The sequence below is a fragment of the Ochotona curzoniae genome, unplaced genomic scaffold, assembly GCF_017591425.1.
Source record: "Ochotona curzoniae isolate NIBS_2020 unplaced genomic scaffold, NIBS_Ocur_1.0 contig_3819, whole genome shotgun sequence".
In the NCBI taxonomy this organism is placed as follows: Eukaryota; Metazoa; Chordata; class Mammalia; order Lagomorpha; family Ochotonidae; genus Ochotona; species Ochotona curzoniae.
The window spans coordinates 1,111,161-1,132,380 of NW_024466004.1; the positions used below are offsets into that span (position 1 = coordinate 1,111,161).

The following is a 21,220-nucleotide window of genomic DNA, read 5'->3' on the forward strand; positions in this document are numbered from 1 at the left end:
GGTGAGAGTCAATGGGCCCTAACACACTGAAAAGACATCAACAAGATTAAATGAAATAATAATCCAACAACAGTTTTTTAGTATAAAATGGCTACAACAAACAATAAAACATACCACAAATCAAAGGCACAGCAGGAACAAACTTTTGATGTGAGTTACTGGTTGCTCTAAGCTTAATATATTTACAGTGAAAGCAGGGAGGGTGACAATCTGATTTTTTTTTAATGCTAAATAATTTTACTCTTTCAACACCCAAACAAGAGTAGATAGCACTATGCGATCAATGTGGATGAAGCAATATCCACAGAAAACAGATGTGGGAGAGGAGAAGCAGCAAGTTTCTGTATTCTTGCTGTTGGCAGGAGAGCTTAGCAGTCACAAAGCACCTCCTGTTGGGGCAGGAGTCTCAGATTCTAGGTTTGCCATGCAGTGGTTCCCCCAATCCCAAGGCCCACCAGTTCCCACCTCACCTCTTCTCGCAGGGCACCTACCTTACTGTAAGTCACTACTGATAAGTTGTTTGCGTGACTGCTGGGAGAGAGATTTACAGAGTTCTGTGAGAGTCTATTCTGATCTTGCTCGGTTTGGTCGGGAGCAGGAGCCCATGTGTTTTTGCTGATTGAGTCGAACTCGGAACCCCCAGGGTCTTTTAAGTTGTTTTCATCTGATTGTCGGCTCTTTTGGGGAGAGGCAAATGGGTTGAAGTTTCCTTCTACCTTGCGATGTGGCTGTGTGTTGAACTCCGTTTCAAAAGATGACAGCTGCTGTGTTACTCCTAAAAGTCCACCCACCTCCACACTGAGAATCACCCAGATGACATCTGAAACAAAAAGGCATCCATGTCAGTGCCAGACATAAAATGGAGGCCCACACCAGCCACCTCTGGAAACCCAAACATCATTCAAACCACAGCAACAAAATTTCTTCTACAAGACAACTTTTCAAGTTTGCTGACTAACATAATAAATACATTAGCATCCATTTCTATATTTTTGGTAATGCCAAGTTCAAACTCTGTAGTGAGACTCAGGAAACTTAACTGCTATAAAAAACTTACCAGTTTATTCAGACACACAGGGCTGTTTAGAAATCACTATTCCAGAGGACAATGATCAATCAACAAAAACCTAATAACTATTGTTCCCAGAATTAACAGCTGCCCCTTGTGGGCTTTGTTTTATTTTTCATGTGCATCTCATAATTCTTAGGCCAAAAAAGCTTATACTCTTGCAATCTCTCAAACTCTTCCCCTTTTGGAGCAACTCAGATGGCCAAACTAGGACAGCAGAGAAAACAAAACAGATACTACTGTAAAACATCTGTAGCATATGTGATCTACTTCATAGAAGACAGAATTAAAAAGTAAGAGTTTATTTTAGAGCAAAAAACTCTGAAATACAAGCATAATAAGGGGTGTCCAGCAAGTTCATACAAATGTATAATATTATTTTGAATTTCAAAATATTCTGTATCAAATTTAACTTATCTTTTTAATTCCATTTTTATAAACTTTTTGAAGCACTATTATACTGCATATTATGCTATTTTCTCTATGTGACCAAAAGACATCACAAGTTTGGATTGGCTCAAATGTTCACCAAATTAAACACCAACTTTATTTTCTGTAATACAAGGAAGCCCTACCAGCTATCTACACTGAGTTTAATTAAGCACAAGTATCTTTTGATGCTCAGCACTTCCCACTGGAGGACAATGGCATCTGAAGCCCTGTCTTAGGAAGTGTTCAAAACACAAGCAGCAGAAAGACCAAGAAGCTTTTAATCACGTGACCTTTGTTGAAAACAACCATGAAAAACTGTCTACTATGGACCCTGGACGATAGCATAGTGCTTAAAGTCCTCGCCTTGAATGCACCAGGATCCCATATGGGCATTGGTTCTAATCCCAGCAGCCCCACTTCCCATGCAGATCCCTACTTGTGGCCTGGAAAAGCAGTCAAGAACAGCCCAAAGCCTTGAGACCCTGCACCCATGTGAGAGGCCAAGAAGAGCTCCTGGCTCCTGGTTTTGGATTGGCTCAGCTCCAGTTGCTGCAACCACTTGGAGAGTGAACCATTAGATGGAAGATTTTCCTCTCTGTATATCCGCTGTTCCAAACAAAAAAAAAAAAAAAAAAAAAAGACTGTCTACATTCCTGCATAAGTGTTGAAAGGACATCAGGAAAAGGCAAATATCTTTCATTAGTTAGCTACCTGGAAATACAGATAATATAAAGACTAGAACAAATGCAATATATATAAGCCTTAAACAAATATAATAAAAAGGCAGTGTAGGAAATTGAGGAAAACTGTCTTAGATGGTGCTTATTCCACATTTTGAACTTGGGTTCTGTGTAAGAAGGGGATCTGAGACTCCCAGATCCATAAATATTCCATTTAAGTCTAGTGCTTTAGGAGCTGCATTAAGAGTAACAAGGAGTGAGATTCTAGTCAGAGTGGAGATGCAGTGACACCTGCTGTTCACTTCTCCAACTAGCAACTCTTTCACTTGAAGTTACTGGTCAACAGCACCAGCAGGACCCATAGGAATGGCCAACCATTCCATATACACTCTAAGAAAACCAACATCCTCACACAAACTAGCAGCATAGCATAGTCAGAAGACTTATGTTCAAGACTAAGTCGGGACCAGCACGGTGGCTTAGCGGCTAAAGTCCTCGTCTTGAACATGCCAGGGTCCCATAGGAGTACCGGTTCTAATCCCAGCAGCTCCACTTCCCATCCAGCTCCCTGCTTGTGGCCTGGGAAAGCAGTTGAGGACGTCCTAAAGCCTTGAGACCCTGCACCTGTGTGGGAGACCTGGAAGAAGTTCCTGGATCCTGGATTCAGATCAGTTCAGCACCAGCTGTTGTGGTCACTTGGGGAATCATCGGATGGAAGATCTTCCTCTGTCTGTCTCTCCTCCTCCCTGTATATCTGACTTTCCAATAAAAATAAATAAATCTTTAAAAAATAAAAATTAAAAAAATTTAAAAAGATTCTTAGTCAATCTTATAGTGGGCCTATGAAAAACTAGCCTTTAAGGAATCATCTGAAGGGAAACTGACTCATCCCTTATTCTCGTATCTTATATTACTAACCAAATCTCTGCTGTTCACTTATCCCAAGCAGATATACAGAGTCTTACTTAAATCCTTTGGTAAGTGTATGATATGTCTGGCATAATGAGCTAGAGGTCATACTCTTCATTTTCTTACAAGAAAGTTGATACAAGCAAGCAAGAAAACATGCGTTTAAAAATAAACCTGATGGCACTGGATTAAAGTTAAGTGACATCAATAAAAAATTATGGCTATATTATCATTATCATTATTATTAAGATTAACTTATTCTCATTGGAAAGGTAGATTTGTAAGGGAAGACTGAGACAAAGATCTTCATCAGCTGGGTCATTCCCCAAATGGCTGCAATGGCTGGAACTGTGCTGATCTGAAGCCAGAAGCTTCTTCTGGGTCTCCCACACAGGTGCAAGGTCCCAAGGACTTGGATCACCCTCCACTGCTTTTCCAGGCCACAAGCAGGTAGCTAGATTGGAAATGAAGCAGCCAGAATATAAACTGGCGTCCATATGGGATATTAGTGCTTGGATGTGGAGGATTAGTCAGTTAAGACATTGTGCTGGCCCCAATTCATGGCTATCTTAATACAGAACTAATTACTGATATACCCATATACAAAGGTTAGTATGAATAAGTGTATTATCTAGTTGTTCAGTGCCTAGAAATAATGATACTCTAGTTAGCAAGGAGCAAGCCACAATAGACAGATTCTAGCTCCTAAGTATTCTCCAAGGAAAAGAAAAGAGAGGAAACTAAACTAAACTAAAATAAAAACGGGGGGAGGGGGTGGAATCCTTAAGAGAAATGGCGGATTCCAGGGCCTGAATACAGGAAATGATCAACCTAGAAAAGAAGTGATCTCCAGAATGTCACAGGGACAGAGGAGCCAAAATGAAAGAGATCCTTCAGGCTAAAGCTGGAGTAATTTGAATAATAAAATAGCACAGAATTATAACATAAAGTATAAAATACATATCTATTGTGATATACATAAATGACTAAATGAATAGAAACAAATTTCCTTACCAAGGATTCCAACAACTGTACCAGTACTCCTCTTCCAAGAGGTGGGGCTTAATTCTAGCACCTCCCATCCTTGTCTTGAGGGCGAGCTAGACTTACAGATTTGTTTTCAAGCAATACAGCAGGGAAAGGCAAAAGCAGTAACTTTACAAGAGAAAAACCTTGCCAGAAACACCACTACTTAACCAGCGTTGTGACAGAGATTGACATCATCAATGACGTTAAGTGATGATCAGGTTCTCCCAGCAGGGAACCTTCCCAAACTAGTAATATCCGACGAATCATGAGGAAAACAGCATACAGGCTCAGGTCAGGAAACCTGCCAATATTCCTCAGGATTATCAAAAGGGCCCAGCACGGTAGTCCAGCTGCTAAATTCCTTGCCTTGCACACACCGGGATCCCATATGGGTGATAATGGGTGCCAGCTCTAATACCAGTGGTCCCACTTCCCATCCAGCTCCCTGTCTAAAACCTAGGAACATAGTCTAGGATGGCCCAAAGCCTTGGGACCCTGCACCAGCATGGGAGACCCGAAAGAGGCTGCTGGCTGCTTGTTCCTGGCTTCAGACTGGTGCAGCTCTGGCTGCTGTGGCTGCTTGGGGAGTGAATCAACGGACAGAAGATCTTCTCTGTCTCTCCTCCCCTCCGTGTATCTGACTTTCCAGTAAAAATGAATAAATCTTAAAAAAAAAAAAAAGTTATAAGAAACCCAGAAAACTCATAGAACACAAGAACTGGGAGGCCTAACAACTAATTATAATGTGATAGGCAGGACTGAATTCTGGAACAGAACAAAGTTATTACTGGAAAAACTGGTGAAATCCAAATACAGGGTGGAGTTTAGTTCACATAAAAGATCAAAAGCAACGTTTTAACAAGTATGTATGGTGCTAACAGGAGAACACAGTATACTGTGAAACCTTCGATTTTGAGAATTCTTTTATTTTGCCATAAATCTAAAATCATTCTAAAATATAAAAACCTATTAAAATAATGTCGTATAATATTAGAAAATAAATCCTAAAATTAAAAGGTAAAGTTCCAGCAGAGCCAAAAGCAAACCACTCTATGGAAAGAAGTGACCAGTACAGGTGATTTCTTTGATCTGCAAGGAGCAAAACAAGGTGACAGCGAGGCAGGTCTTTGAGAGCCTTTTCCAGTATAGCGGTAAGGGCCAGTTAACAGACTTCAAACCGAGGCAGGTACAACTGATCCACAGGTTGGCCTCTGGTTAGCACAACAGGCAAACAGAACTCATTTTAAACCAAGCAATCAAGTAATGAACCAATAGGTATGTATTTGGTTTTGGGCTTCCCAAAGTGAGAAGGTTGGGAGCTTGCACAACTACCTCTATCAAAAATCTAGTCCACAAGCAACCTCACAGTGGATCAGGTTGTAGCCAAGACTAAAGTTTTGCAGGCTTATGATTTTAGAGTCCCTACCACTCTGGGTCTCTGGGAACAATGGGACCAGAATGCCATGGCATTAGGAGGCAGCTTGGCTTCAGTCAGCATGTACATGAAGATGACTACAGAGGCTACCTCTATGTTTAGAGGTTTTAGATTCAAATGTTTCCTAAATTCAAAGCCATCTTTAAAGGAAAACAAGAATTTCACCTTTGTTAAGAAACAACAGGCAGGGCCTGGCACGGTGGCGCAAGTGGTTAAGGTCCTTGCCTTGCACGCCCGGGATCCCATATGGTTCTAATCCCGGCAGCCCCTCTTCCCTTCCAGCTCCCTGCCTGTGGCCCGGGAAGGCAGTCAAGGCACAAAGCTTTGGGACCCTGCACCCGCGTGGGAGACCAGAAGAGGCTCCTGGCTTCGGATCGGCATAGCATCGGCCGTTGCGCTCACTTGGGGAGTGAATCATCGGATGGAAGATCTTCCTCTCTGTCTCTCCTCTCTGTATATCCGCCTTTCCAATAAAAAAATAATAAAAATAAAATCTTTATAAAAATATGTTAATAATAAAAAAAAGAAACAACAGGCAGCAGGAGACAGAAACAGGGTTATAGTTAGAGCTACAAGCAGCGGCTCAAAATTTCATCTCTGTATGTATGATCTACCTACAGTGAGAGGTTTCACAGTACTGGCAGTCTAGTGACTAGAAAAGAGTCACTACCATGAGCAGGTCCCAATAACATCAGTGTGTGTGTATGTGTGTATCTTGGACCTACTGGTAGTGCTGTGTGGCAGACTGCTCAAGGATAATGCCTGCTGGAAACCTGCTTCCCTACTGCTTTCACAACGCAACACCTTACCACAAATGTACACTAGAAACTTGTCTCTTACCACTCTGTGTTACTCTAGGAATTTCCTCATCACATGCAAATGTCCCTCAAAGAAACATATTAAACTAACTTCATCATCAAATTAACAAACCAGATCAACCATGGGCACAACAGTACCGAAATAACGAAAATTATTTCTACATCACTGTTCTTTCAGTTTATGCCCTATTTAAAACTGTGATTTTTTTTTTCCCTCTTAAATGCAGGGAAAGGGTACAGTAATTTAAATTTAATGATATGTATTTGTCTTAAATATTAGGAAATAAGTTTTGCTGCCTCTCAAATACATTAAATCAGTGCTATGGATTCAAGTAATAAAATCAGCTCAGAATGAAAAAGTAAAAAGCAATGTTCTCATTAATTGGGCTGGCAAGATAAATATAAAGAAAAAGTACAAATGACAGGAAATATTATTTCCCCCCAAAGAGCATTCACGTAGCAGCAATAAAATGCTCTCATAACCCTCACTTGGTGAGGCCACTAGTGTGTTAACAATAATGCCCCCTTTATCAATTTGCTACAGTCATCTAGTAAGAAGGTCAACAAGTTCAAAGGAAAATGAATTAAAAGATAATGTAGTGGGTTAGGATCGTGGTGCAGAGCGAACAGCTGTCATCAGAGATGTCATCATCCCATACAAGTACTGGTTTAGGTCCTGGATGTTCTGCTTCTGATCCAGCTCCCTGTTCATGGCCAGTAAAAGGGATGGTTGTATGCCACAGGGGAGATTTTAGAAGAAGCTGACTGCTGTGGGCATTTGGGAAATGAGCCAGTAGATGGAAATTCTCTAATGCTGCCTTTCAAATAAGCAAATCTTTAAAAAAATATGCATATTATTCATGAAATTATTTTTTAAAAATTTGAAAGACTGAAGAAAGGAAGAATGGGAAAGAAAAGAGGAGTTGATGTAACTTCTATCCACTAGTTAACTCTCCAAAACACCTAGTAATAGCTAGGGCTATCAAAGCCAGGAATCAAGAATTCCACTTGAGCATTCCACATGGGTAGTTATCTGCTGCCTTGCAAGGTGACATAAGCAGGAAACTGGATTGAAAGCAGAGTAGCAGGGACTCCAATATAAGACATGCAGGTTCACAAGCAGCACCCTAACCCATTGCATGGCAATACCCACCCACCCTTTCTAAGTCCTCCCCCAGATTACTGATATATATCCAGCCACAAAACTGCCCTTACCTCAAGACAGCACTTAAAAACTAACTCCTACTCTTCCTAATCTCGTTTCAGATATAGCAGTCAATCCAGAATTCATCCTGTGTTCCCTTCAGAACTGTCTCAAAATTCTTCACTGTCCTTTGGTGGAAACTTAAAGTTTACAAAAGTCACTTTCTTTTTCCTCCTTCTTATCCCCATGACATGCTAAGGTTCTCCTGAAGTGGTTTCCTCACCACCACATCATAAATCTATTTTTTGCAACACCATAGGCTTGTTACCGGCACTCTATGAATTTAGAGTTCACATGCTTTCCTCTCTTCCTCCTCCCAGTCTCGGCTACTAAACACTGAGACTACCACCATTCTATACAACTGCTTGTGAGGGGTCCACCTGGCTCAATATTCAGCAGATACATAGGGAAAGAGGGCAGACCATTAACTCAACAAAGACAACAGGAAAGAAAGAGTGGCCCTGAGGATAAAGAAAACTTAGCTGAGCAAGAGTTCCCTTAATAACAACATGGCAAGTGTCTCAAAGAGAACATTTTTCAATTGGGTCCAGTACTGTTAATATGTCACTGGAGGGTCAAGGCTCATTGTGCAGTGTATCATGCTAATTGCTGGAGAAATCCAGAAATCACAGCGTGGAAGAGGCTTGAGTGGAATAATTTGTGAGGACAGGAGATGAGGAGTTGGAAATAGTTGTTACTGATAGAAAATCTTCAAAAAGGAGACTGGAGCTAGTATTGTGGTTAAGCTACCATCGGTAATGCTGGCATCTCATATTAGTGCCAGTACCAACTTCAGATGCTCTGTTTCTGATCCAGCTCCCTGCTAATGTGCCTGAGAAGGCAATGGAAGGTGTCCTAGTGCTTGGGTCCCTGTACCCACATGGGAGACCTGGAAGAAACTCCTAGCTCCTGACTTCTGGTTTTGGACTGGCCCAGCTCCAGTCACTGTGGCCAACTGGGGAGTGAACAAGCAGATGGAAGATCTTTTCCTCCTGTCTCTGTAACTCTGCCTCTCAAACATTAAAAACAAAAAAGTTGAATTAGGTCTATTATTTGATAGTCTGAAATTTGACTTTCTGGTTGTTGAACTAAGTATTTACTTGGAATACTTACTTCAACCTTAAATACTTAATTTCTGCTTGAATATTTTACTTTAAATGAAAAATGTTGTAGATACCAGGACACACCAACTATGCTCCAACCACATGTTGAGAAATTCAGACTCAATGGTAAAGGAGGAGAATATGGGCTATTTTTTCCTATTTGCATATAAATTGAACTACTAAAATATTAAATCGAAGTTATTTTCAACAAGAATGCAAAAATGATTGTTAAAATGCCAGTTTTAATTTTTATATTTTGTCACATGTATACACTGGCTGTTATTGTGCTTTGGCTATTGTTTTTGAGTTTCTAAACTATCCTTAAATATAACTGTACTTTGAAATTCAAATTTCAGGGGCCCGAAACAGGAGCTTAGTGGTTAAGTCCTCGCCTTGAATGTGCCAGGATCCCATATGGGTGCTGGCTTGTATCCTGACTGCTCCGCTTCCCATCCAGATCCCTGTTTGTGGCCTAGGAAAGCAGTCGAGGATGGCCCAAAGCCTTGGGACCCTGCATCCATGTGGGAGACCCAGAAGAAACTTCTGGCTCCTGGCTTGGGATCAGCTCAGCTTCCGCCACTGCAGCCACTTGTGGAGTGAACTAGCAGACAGAAGATTTTTCTGTCTCTCCTTCACTACGTGAATCTGACTTCGCACTAAAAATAAATAAATCTTAAAAAAATTGAAATTTCACTAAGTCTTTTTTTTAAATTTATTTTATTTTTACTGCAAAGTCAGATATACAAAGAGGAGGAGAGGAAGATCTTCTGTCCGTTGTTTCACTACCCAAGTGACTACAACAGCCAGTGCTGCGCCAGTTCTCCCACGCGGGTGCAGGGACCCAAGGCTTTGGGCCATCCTCAACTGCTTCCCAGGTCACAAGCAGGGAACTGGAGCTGCCGGGATCAGTAACGGTGCCCATATGAGATCCAGGTGCATTCAAGGTGAGGACTTTAGTCTCTAGGCCACCATGCTGGGCCCTAAGTTTAAGTCTTTTTTTCTACTGAGAAACATCTTTTTGCATACTTGAGATTTTTTTCAGGGCAATTTTAAGTCCACAGCAAAATCAGAAGTACAGAGATACACTCCTTCCTTTAGCAACTATCACATTACACCATAGTCACATGCCTGGTACAGTCCATGAGTCAGCACTGACATCATCACTCAAAGCCCACAGCTGATTTAGGGTGCACTCTTGTACACTTTATGCATCCACCACTGTCGTACGAATCAGAGTATTTTCACTGTATCACACATCCTGAGCTCTGTCTGTTGTCCCTGCCTCTACCTGTGCTATCTTCAAGCTGTTCTATCTCCAGTTTTTCATTTCCAGAATGTCCTATACATAGAACCAGACAACAGGTAGCCCTTTCAGATTGGCTGCTTCTACTCAGCAGTATGTACTTGAAGTTCTTCTTAGTGATTCATTTCTCTTCACTGTTGAGACCATTTGCCTACTCACCTACCAACCAACATCGTGGTTATATCCAACTTCTGGCAATTATGAATAAAACGGCTATAAGCATCTCTGCAAATTTTTGCGTGGCTGAAAGTTTTCAGCATTTCTGGATAAATATTAAGAAGCAAAATTGTGGAATCATGTGATAAGAATATGTGTAACTTTGGATTTAGGCACTAGGCTATCACGCCAGGCCCTAAAAATGTGTTTAACTTTGTAAGAAACTGCTGACTGGTGTTCCAAGGTGACTGCACTACTTTGCATTCCCACAACGATGAATCTCTGAGTATCCCCGGGGGTTGATGCACATTCTCAATAGCACTGTGTGCTGTCGGTGTTCTGGAGGGTGGTCATTCTGACAGCTGGTGGTAGTAGCTTATTGTTTTAATTTGCAATTTTCAGATGATATAACATGGCAAATATTTCTTCACATGCTTATTTGCTGTCTGGATATACTCTTGTTGTTATTTCTTTACTTACTTATGGTTATTCAAAAGACAGAGACAGAAATCTCATCTCTCCTCTGGTTCATTCCCCCAATGCTTCCAATAGCCAAGAGTGGGAGAAACCGGAGGAACCAGGTTTCCCACATGTGCAATATCTGACCATCTCCTGCTAGCTCTCAGTGCACATGAGCTGAAGACGTAATCAGAATCAGAGTAACCAGTACTCAAACCAATACTTCCTTATGGATGCTTCTGGTGTTGCAGGCATCAGCTTAATCCACTATACACAGTACCAGTCCCTTGCAGTTTTTCTAAGTATACCCTTTCAAGATGAGAAAGTTTTGTTCCTAACTTTCTGGTCATGATACATAACTCTTTTTGTATGACTTAGACTCAATTTGCTAATATTTTGTTGAGTATTTTTTGACTATGTTCATGAAAAATGTTGATCTTGCCTCTTAGAATGAGTTAGTAAGTATTCCATTTGCTTCCACTTTCTGGGAGAGGTTGTATAGAACTGATATAATGTCTTCCTTAAATGTGTGGTTGTGGGGCCCGGTGTGGTGGCGCAAGTGGTTAAAGGTCCTCGCCTTGCACGCCCGGGATCCCATATGGGCGCCGGTTCTAATCCCGGCGGCCCCACTTCCCTTCTGTCAGGAGCCGTGTACTGTAGCCACACTGAAGCCATTTTGAATATAGAACTATGGGCCAGTGGAAAATCCCTGGCTGGCTAGATGCTTGGGAAAGAAGTTATGAAACTAATCACACGCTTAGCTTCAATTGTTTGTAGCAACTGTTTTAGAATGTGATTTATGCTGTACCTGCCGACATCTTGTTACTGATTACCTATGCTATTGTTGATATGCTGGTTACTATGGTGGATATGGTGGCTGCCCAAGAACAATTGGTCTGGAGACCATGGCTTGCGTCCTAGTTTCTCCTTTCCTCCCTGAGCCTTAGTTACTGAAGAATATAAAAACCCTCAGTTGAAATCAATAAATTGACAGCTTGATCAGACATCCTGTCTTGCTGTCCATTCTTCGTGTCTCTTGTCCCCCAATCTCTCCTAGGTGGTTGCGACCCCCGTTGACTGTCCTGCTGGACGGGACACCCTTCCAGCTCCCTGCCTGTGGCCTGGGAAAGCAGTCGAGGACAGCCCAAGGCTTTGGGAACCTGCACCCGCGTGGGAGACCCAGAAGAGGCTCCTGGCTTCGGATCGGCATAGTATCGGCCCGTTGCGCTCACTTAGGGAGTGAATCATCGGACGGAAGATCTTCCTCTCTGTCTCTCCTCTCTGTATATCCGCCTTTCCAATAAAAAAAATAATAAAAATAAATCTTTAAAAAAAAAATGTGTGGTTGTGTTTGCCAGAAAATACACCTGGGTCTGGTGTTTGATAGATTAATTACTCATTCTATGTAACAGATACAGGGCTAGTAAAGTTGATTATTTCTTCTTGAGTCTTGGCAGACTGCATTTCCAAGTTGGATCATTCCAGCTAAGTTATCAAATTTGCAGTCAAAGAGCTGCTTGTCTTTTATTACAACTTTAATGTTCATGAGAGATCTGAACTAATATTCCCTATTGCATTTCTACCAATTATAATTTGTGACTTTCAATTTTCAAATATCACTATTATATTCCATAGGTCATACAAGTACCTTACAACAGTTAAATAGTTTGAACTATATACATATATTTCTATTGCTTCCCTTTTGTCTGCTGAATCATTGCTGTCACCCATTTCATTTACATGTAAGCATGAATATACATATATGTAAGGATCCAAGACTGGATACATTATTGTCATTATGTTGAACAAACTGCTGCCTGTTAGATCAATTCTAAATAACAACAACAACAACAACAACAACAACAAAAAGTTTGGAGCCTGGCATGGTGACTCAGCAGCTAAATCCTTGCCTTACAAGCACCAGGATCCCAGGCGGGTGGCCAGTTCATGTCCTGGTTGCTCCACTTCTCATCCAACTCCCTGTTTGTGGCCTGGTAAAGCAGTAGAGGATGGCCTAAGGCCTTGGGACCCTGAATCCATGTGGGAAACCCCTGGAAGCTCTTATCTCCTAGCTCCTGGCTTCTGGCTTTGGATTGGCTTTGCTCCAGCTGTGGTGGCCATTTGGGGAATAATCAGTAGATGGAAGATCTTTCTGTCTTTCGTTCTCTCTCTAAATTTGCCTTCCCAATAAAAGTAAATAAATCTTAAAAAAAAAAAAGGAAAAAAGTTTTAATTTTTACCTTTTCCTAGGAAAATTTCTTTTTAACATTTTGACTTAATGTAAGGCAGTAGTGGAAACAAGCTCCATTTTTGTTTTGAGGAATTCTATCTACTTTTGAAGGATAATTTCACAGAATACAGAATTCTAAGACTGAGAGTTGTTTTCTCTCAATTGAGCATTTAATTCCACTTTCTGCTCAGCTGCACTGTTTCTGAGAAGTCAGATCTAACTCTTGGCTTTGTTTTACAGATAACCTATTTTTTCCCCTTTGACTTCTTTCAAGATTTTTCCCAATCTGCAATTGTCTGCAGTTTGAATAACATGTTAGGCATGGTTTCGGGACTTTATTTTGCCTGGTATATTCTAACTTTCCTGGATCAGTGGTTTAGTACCTGACATTAATTTGAGAGGGATTTCTCAATCATTATTGCTTGGAATATTGTTTGTTCCTTTCTTTTCATCTTTTAGAGTTAATCCAACAGGAATCAGATATTCTGTTTTTGTTCAGTTTTTCTCTACGCTTTTTGGTTTCCAAAGTCTCAACTGACATCTCCTCAGGCTCAGAGATCTTTTCCTCATCTGTGCCCTGTCTACTAATGAGCCCAAAGACAATCTTTATTTCTATTATAACAATGTTTTATTATTACTAGAGGAAGATTTCATATCCACTAGTTTACCCTGAAAATGATCACATTCATCAGGGCTAGGCTAAGGCCAAAGTTGGGAGCTGGGAACTCAATGCAAGTATTCCACATGGGTGGCAGGGCCTGTGTTAATAGGAAGTTAGGGTCAGAAGCTAGAGTTAAGAGCCACAGTCAGGAATTAAACCCAAGCACATCAATGTGCGATGTGAACATCTTAACCACCAGACTAAATGCCTACTCTTTTCTGTTTTGTTTAAAGATCTCTAACATTTTGTTTAGACATTTCCTTAGAATTTCCATCTCTGCACATGCATCACTCATCTGTTCTGTTATCCGTGTAAGAACCTATTCCATTGAAGCCCATAAATATACCACCCTGTTTTTAAAAATTCCTGGTCTAATAACTGCCACAATTTCTGCTAAGACTCACTTTGGTTCTGATGCTTAATGCTGTTCAGTCTCTTCAAACTCTGTTTTGGTTTTTTTTTTTTTTTTTTCTTTTAAGATGTCCCACTGAAAGGTAGGCATGATGTACCAGACACAAGGAACTGCAGTGAAGAAAGTAATATGGTAGTAAGGTGTGGGGATGGGAAAGCACACTTTACTTCCATGATTAGTTTTTACTGTTTTGGTGAGCCTGTACCCCTAAATCATGAACCTTACTAGTGAGTCTCAGTACTACTCCCCCACCTTTTCAAATGGGGCTGATGGCAAGAAGGGCTGGAACCAGGTGTTTTCCTTTCTCCCATACAATAGGCAGTAACTGGCTAGGAGTTGGTAACTCCTTTTCCTAATGTTGGTAGGACTCTAATAAAGCTTCAGGGGGTTAGGCAGGCTCTTTGTAATTTCTCCTGGGTATATCTTGATGACGACAAAATGCTAGAGCAGCCACTGTGCTGCAGTGGCTCAGGCTGCTGTTGGGATGCCTGCATCACATCCTGGCACACCTGGCTTTGAGTGTTGTCTCTGCTTTCAAACCAGCTTCCTGTCAAGAGAAGGCAGCAGATGGTGGTTCAATTACCTTGGTCCCTGGAACCCATGTTGGAAACTAGGATTGAGTTTTAGGCTCCTGGCATCAGCTTGGCCTAGCACTGGCTGTTACTGGCATCTGAAGTACAGATTAGTGAATGCCCCCACACTCCCTCCTGCTCTGTAGCTCTGCCTTTCAAACAAATTCTAAAAAGAACCAAATGCTGTAGAATATTTCGAAATGGTTACTTTTCCAATCCCCCTGCTAGAATCACTAGAAAATGTTTCTCCAGTATTGATCTTGCAACCTGGTAGAGCTCCTGGAGGCAAGACTCACAAAAGCCCTTGATAGCAATGATACCCCTGGAGTTTTTTCTCTCTCAGGTTTACACACACTGAGTCCATTTGTCTTGTCTCCTGTTAAGATGTCTGCTTCTGTTCATTACAATTATCTCCCATGGTTTGCCGTGTGACCTCACTTCCCTCATGGAAGACCTATGTCTTCCCTTATTCTTAAAAGAGAGTGGCAACAGGGCCTGGCACGGTGGCGCAAGTGGTTAAGTCCTCGCCTTGCACGCCCGGGATCCCATATGGGCGCCGGTTCTAATGCCGGCAGCCCTGCTTCCCTTCCAGCTCCCTGCCTGTGGCCTGGGAAGGCAGTCGAGGATGGCCCAAGGCTTTGGGACCCTGCACCCGCGTGGGAGACCCGGAAGAGGCTCCTGGCTTCGGATCGGCATAGCATCGGCCGTTGTGCTCACTTGGGGAGTGAATCATCGGACGGAAGATCTTCCTCTCTGTCTCTCCTCTCTGTATATCCGCCTTTCCAATAAAAAAACAATAAAAATAAATCTTTAAAAAAAAGAAAGAGAGAGTGGCAATTTCTAAACTCCTTACGTGCTGACAAAAACCAACAGTCAAAAATCATTTTGAAGCAAAGGAATTATCAAATACTACTGGCTAGTAATCCAACACACATTTTATGCAGCCTTCTCTTCCCTTCCTTTCAGCATACACTGATACCTCATGTACCACCATATGATGTGCTAATACACAGAGTTGCCTTCCAAATGACTAAATGTAACTCTGAAGTGAAACAATCCCCTTGAGCATTCAAGGGGTTAGAACCTGTAAAATGAGGCTATATTTGGCTACTCACATTTTATATGCTAAAAGAAATTCAAAAAAATTCTGAGAAAGCAGATATCAAGACTCAATTACTTACAATGAGATGCTGGCACTTCCTATTAAAAGGGTGAAAAACCTTTATGATATTATGATATGGACTCTCACAAGATCCCACCATAGCTCCATGGAAACAGGTCACTGAGGAATCTGAGACACAAAATTTTAAGGAACCTCTTTCAAGAGAAGTTCATAAGACATGTTAACAGTAGAGAAGAGATTGCTGTGTAAGACATTTCCAAGATCTCTGAATCACGCTAACAACAGTTTATACGTGGATGCTACCGTGGCAGGCACTGTTGTAATATACCCTCTACCTCATTTAATGTGCTCCAAGTCCCATGAAATAGGTTCTGTTTTCCTTTTTTTTTTTCCATAGGTAAAGAATCTGAGTCACTGAATAGTAATTTATTAAAAGTAACGTAACTATTATTAAAAAAAAGTGGTAAAACTTAAAAGTCCACACTGCAGGGGCTAGCATGATGGCCTAGTGGCTAAACTCTTGCCTTACAGGTGCTGGGATGCCATATGAGCACAGGTTCATGTTCCAGTTGCTCCACTTCCCACTCAGTTCCCTGATTGTGGCCTGGGTAGGCAGTAGAAGATGGCCCAAAACCTTGGGAACCTGCACCTACATGGGAGACCTCAAAGAAGCTCTTGGCTTCAAATCAGCTCAGCTCCAGCTGCTGCAGTTACTTGGGAGGTGAACCAGTGGTTGGAAGATCTTGCTCTCTGTCTCTCCTCTCTATGAAATATACCTTTCCAATAAAAAGTTAGGTCATCCTCCACTGCCTTCCTAGGCACACCAGCAGAAAGTTGGATTGGAAGGAGCAGCCAGGACTTGAATCAACACCCACAGAGGATGCCAGAGTCACAGGCATGGGCTTTACTCACTATGATATAGAACTGGTCCCTAAATTGTACTCATTAAAGTATTTATTATAATAATTTTACCAGGGGCTAATGTTGCAGCTTCGTCAGTAAAGCAGCTATTTACAATGCACATTCCACACAGGTGCTACTTTAAGTTCCAGTTACTTGACTTTGGCCCAGCTCCCTGCTAATGTACCCGGGAAAGCAACAAAAAGATGCCTTCCAAGTCCTTGGGCTCCTGCACTGACATGGGAAACTCAGAAGAAGCTTCTGGCTTCAACCTGGCACAGTCATGGCCAGTGATGCCATTTGGGGAGTGAACCAGCAGATAGACAAGATCTCTTTGTCTCTCTCCCTTTCTATTAATTCAGCCTTTCAAAAAAAAAAAAAAAAACAACAAAAAACAAAACAAAAAACAAGAAAAGTCTTTTTGGGGAAAAAAAAAAGAATTATCCATGTTTGGCCAATAAAATCCATAAAATCCAGTATGCAATCTCTAAAAACTATGTTTTGAAAGCAGTTAACAATAAAATAGGTGAACAAACCATTAAAACAATAAAATGGGTAAGGGTTGGTGCCGTGGCCTAAAGTCCTCTCACCTTGAATGTGCCAGGATCCCATATGAATGCGGTTCTAATCCCAGCAGCTCCCTGCTGGTGGCCTGGGAAAGCAGTCTAGGATGGGCCAAAGCCTTGGGACCCTGCACCCATGTGAAACCCAACAAAGCTCCTGGATCCTGGCTCCTGGCTTTGGATGGGCTCAGAACCGGCCGTTGTGGTCACTTGAGGAGTGAACCATCAGACGGAAAATATTTCTGTCTCTCCTCCTTGCTATATATATATCTTTCCAATAAAAATAAATAAATCTTTAAAAAAAACCACAAACAGGTTAACATTCTTTGTTTGTTTGTTAACATTCTAAAGTGTTAGCAATGAAAGAAAAAACTAAGTTACATAACTATACATTACATAACACCAAATTTGAAAAACTATGGATGGGTGTTGTGGTGCAGTGGGTTATGCCACAGATTCAAACACCTGTATCCTACTTAGGAATGCCACTTTTAATACCTACAGATCTGTTTCTGCCAGCTTCCAGCTAATGTAATCCAAAAGGCCACAGATGATGGTTAAGTACATGGGACCCTGTCACACACATGGATGTCTCAGATGGAGTTACAGTATCCTGGCTTGGGTCTGGCCCAGCCCTAACTGTTGCAGATATCTAGGGCATGAACCAACAGATGAAAATATCCCTCCTTCCCTCTCTTCCTTTTTTTTTTTTTTTGCCTCCCTTTATTTCTCTGCCTTTCAAATCAACAAAAAGATACATATACATTTAAAAAAATTCACTTTTCTTAATGTGGAAAGAGCCATTCATTGTGCTGACCAAATAAACAAGGATTTTTCTTCATGTTTCATATTTATTATCAGAGTAACTGATCTAAACACTCCAATTAGAAGACAAAGATGTCAGAATGATGCGGGGAAAAAAGAACCAAAGTTAAGTATATGTTATCTGCAAAAAATGGACTTCAAACTTTAATATGTAAGTTGAAAATCTGAGAACAGAGAGAGATACACATTGCAAATGCCAATTAAAACAGAGGTAGAGAGGCTATATTTGACAAAGCAGACTTCAGAGCAAAGAAATTATCAGGGAAAAATTAAGATATTACATAATGACTTACGAAGGTACTTCCAAAAGCTCATGGAAGATGTGCATCATAAAAAATTACATATGATTTTTTTTACCTAAATAGGCTTATCTTTTAAATCCATTTTCCAAGAACTTAGTAAAGTACCTCATATGTTGTCTAAATACAATACAAAAATTTCCAAATGTTTGAAAATTAAATACATTTCTATTTAATAACATGGATCAGAAAGAAAAGTCTCAAATGAAAAATTAGAAAACATTTTGAGCTGAATAAAACTGGAAACACAATATTTCAAAAGTTGTGTTAGCAGCTAAAAACAATGTTTAACAGGAAATTTATAGTATTAAACGTCTATAAAGAAAGCTTTCAAATCAATCTCAATTTCCACCTCAAGAAACTAGAAAATGGAAAAAAAAAAGAGCTTAAGTCAATCAAAAGGAAACAACAAAACTAAAAGCAAAAAACCATAACAATGAAAATGGAATACAGAAAAATCAATGAAATAGAAGGTTCTTTGAAAGCACCAATAAAACAAACTATCAAGAAAAAGAAAAAAAGGAAACACAGAATATCAAAACTTAAAAAGGTGATACTATTAGACACAAGAAACATAAAAAGGCTGGTTACAGAATAAAACAAACAACTCTACCCACATAAATCTCACAACTTTAGTGCAAAGGATCTAGCCCTGGATTTTAACAAAGTTGGCTAAGATGCGCGAGATGACTAACAAGGACAATCAACTGACTTGGTAACTGAACCTAAACCCGTAAGGCCCAGATGGATTCATTGTAAAATTCTTTAGAACAACAGCAATTTTACATTCTTTACAGAAAAAAAAATTGTATGATTTGTGAGCAACCATTAAATAGTGCTGTCTGATACATTAGACCATTAGGCAACATGTGGTGTGGGTACCTGAAATATAACTACAGGCACATGTTAAAATGCTAATATTTTGGCAATTCTGAGTTAAATAAAACACATTGTAAAACATTCTTAAAATCCTCAAAGAAGTATTAGGTCAGATTAAGATTTGTTTTCTTAATTACCTCAGATTTCTAAACACGAGTATAAAAGAACTATAAAAATCAAAAGAAAAAAGGACTTTGAAGTTTCTACTGGACCAAAGCTCAATCCTCTCTAGAATTCCACAGATTTCAAGACCACATCAAAACAAAGTAGAAGCAAAACTCCTGGAAAAACCCTAAGGGGAAACTGGAAGGACTCTGATCACTACCAGAGTCCAGCAAGCTTATTGTATTCCTTCCTAGGGCAGAGTATCCAATACTGACGCTGTTTCCCTTTGTAAAATAGAAAGCATAAGCTCTTTAAATATGAAAGGAGAAAAACACCGAGAGTCAAATAAAGCTCCCCCCACCGCAAGATAAAGAATACAGAATGAACTAATTTCTAGCTGAAAACTATCTTTGTTGTTCCAAGAAAAAGCCATTACAGCATTATGTGGCTAGATTCAAAACTATTAATACAGGAACAGAATGCAATTTGCTTTTCAAGATATTATCCTCTTCAAAGATTCCCACTTTGAACTACAAGGCTAATGGGAGGTTTCTAAAAATACAGTTAGGGCACATTCTGAACAGTAATTAAAGAATATATAACCTATACTAAAGACTGAGACATTACAAAAAACTTAAATACTCTATTGCTTTAGATACCAAATAATCATCGTTAAAAAATAATTATATATTAGCTTTACAGTACCATTATGCTTGCTTTTTTCTTTCATGTTCTGATTAGTCTACTGTCAAGTGCACTCATGGTATTTATTAAAGTTCCCATCCAATGAAGAACAAAACCTTCTTGAGAATGTCTCAACTAAAACCTTTTCAGCATATATGGAAATATTTTTTGGGAGGGAAGGGGAAATAGATCTGTCTGAATTTTATATGAACATGCTTTCTATCTAAAATTAGGATCTATCATATAACATATTAATTTAATACAACAGACAGCCCTATCCCTCTCCCTATAAGAAAAGTAAAACTTTAAGCAAATTATGGTTAAACATTTAATCTTACAATGGTCAATGGTTTTAAAATTGTTTTTCTTTTAGTAATAACTACAATATTTTTTAACTACAATATTTGATAAAGGGTGTACTTAAGATATTTTTCTAAAAAGGACTATCACACCCTTATATTCAGAAGTTAACAGGGCCAGCTTTATAGTGTAGTGAGTAAAGCTGCTGCTTGGAATACCAGCACCATTCCCACGTGGAAAGGGCGCCAGTTTAAGTCCCGGTTGCTTGCACTTGCAATCTAGCTCCCTGCTAGAACATCTGAGAAAGCAGTGGAGGAAGGTGCTAGAGCTTGGTCCCTCGCATGCACTTTGGGATACCCAGATGAAACTCCTGGCTCATGGTTTTCATGTGGCCCAGTCCCATGCACTGCAGCCATTTACAGAGTAAACCTGCAAATGGAGATCTCTCTCTTTCTGTGCCTTTCCCTAACTATAGCTCTTTCAAATAAAATAAAATAAATCTGTTTTAAAGTAGAGACCAATATACCACATCAAAGATATTTTTATTAATGGAAGGACTGAGTTCTGAATAGTGTAAGAAAACATGCTGATTTCAAAATATCTGCCCTCCTTATATATATAACTTTATGCAAGCGTATACTTAAAAGTTTATGGTGCCAGTGCAGTGATGCAGCAAGCTAGTCCTCCACCCTGTGGTGCTGGCATTCCATATGAGAGCTGGTTTGTGTTTCAGCTGCTTCACTTCTGATACAGCTCTCTGCTACGTCCTGGGAGAGCAGCAAGAGGATGGCAAAGGTCCTTGAGGCCCTGTACCCACATAGGAAACCCAGAGGAAGCTGCTGGCTCCAGTTCAATTCAGCTCTGGATGTTGTGACCATTTGGGGAGTGAACCAGTAGACTGAAGATCTCTGTAAAATCTGTCATTCAAATAAAACTTAAAAAAAAAAAAAAATTCTTGGGCCCAGAGGCGTGGCTTAGTAGCTAAAGTCCTCGCCTTGAATGCACCAGGATACCATATGGGCGCTGGTTCTAATCCTGGCAGCTCCACTTCCCATCCAGCTCCCTGCTTG

The 21,220-nt window shown here is 40.3% G+C and overlaps 1 protein-coding gene across 2 annotated transcripts in view; it reads right to left on the reverse strand.

Moving 5' to 3' along the window:
* The window catches only part of ILRUN (inflammation and lipid regulator with UBA-like and NBR1-like domains), a 93,126-nt gene that overhangs the window by 21,399 nt on the left and 50,507 nt on the right, over positions 1–21,220 (reverse strand). For both annotated transcript variants that reach the window (XM_040983223.1, XM_040983221.1), the window contains one exon: positions 492–820. In XM_040983223.1, coding sequence (XP_040839157.1) covers positions 492–820 — 329 coding nt within the window. The remainder of the gene's footprint in view (positions 1–491; positions 821–21,220) is intronic.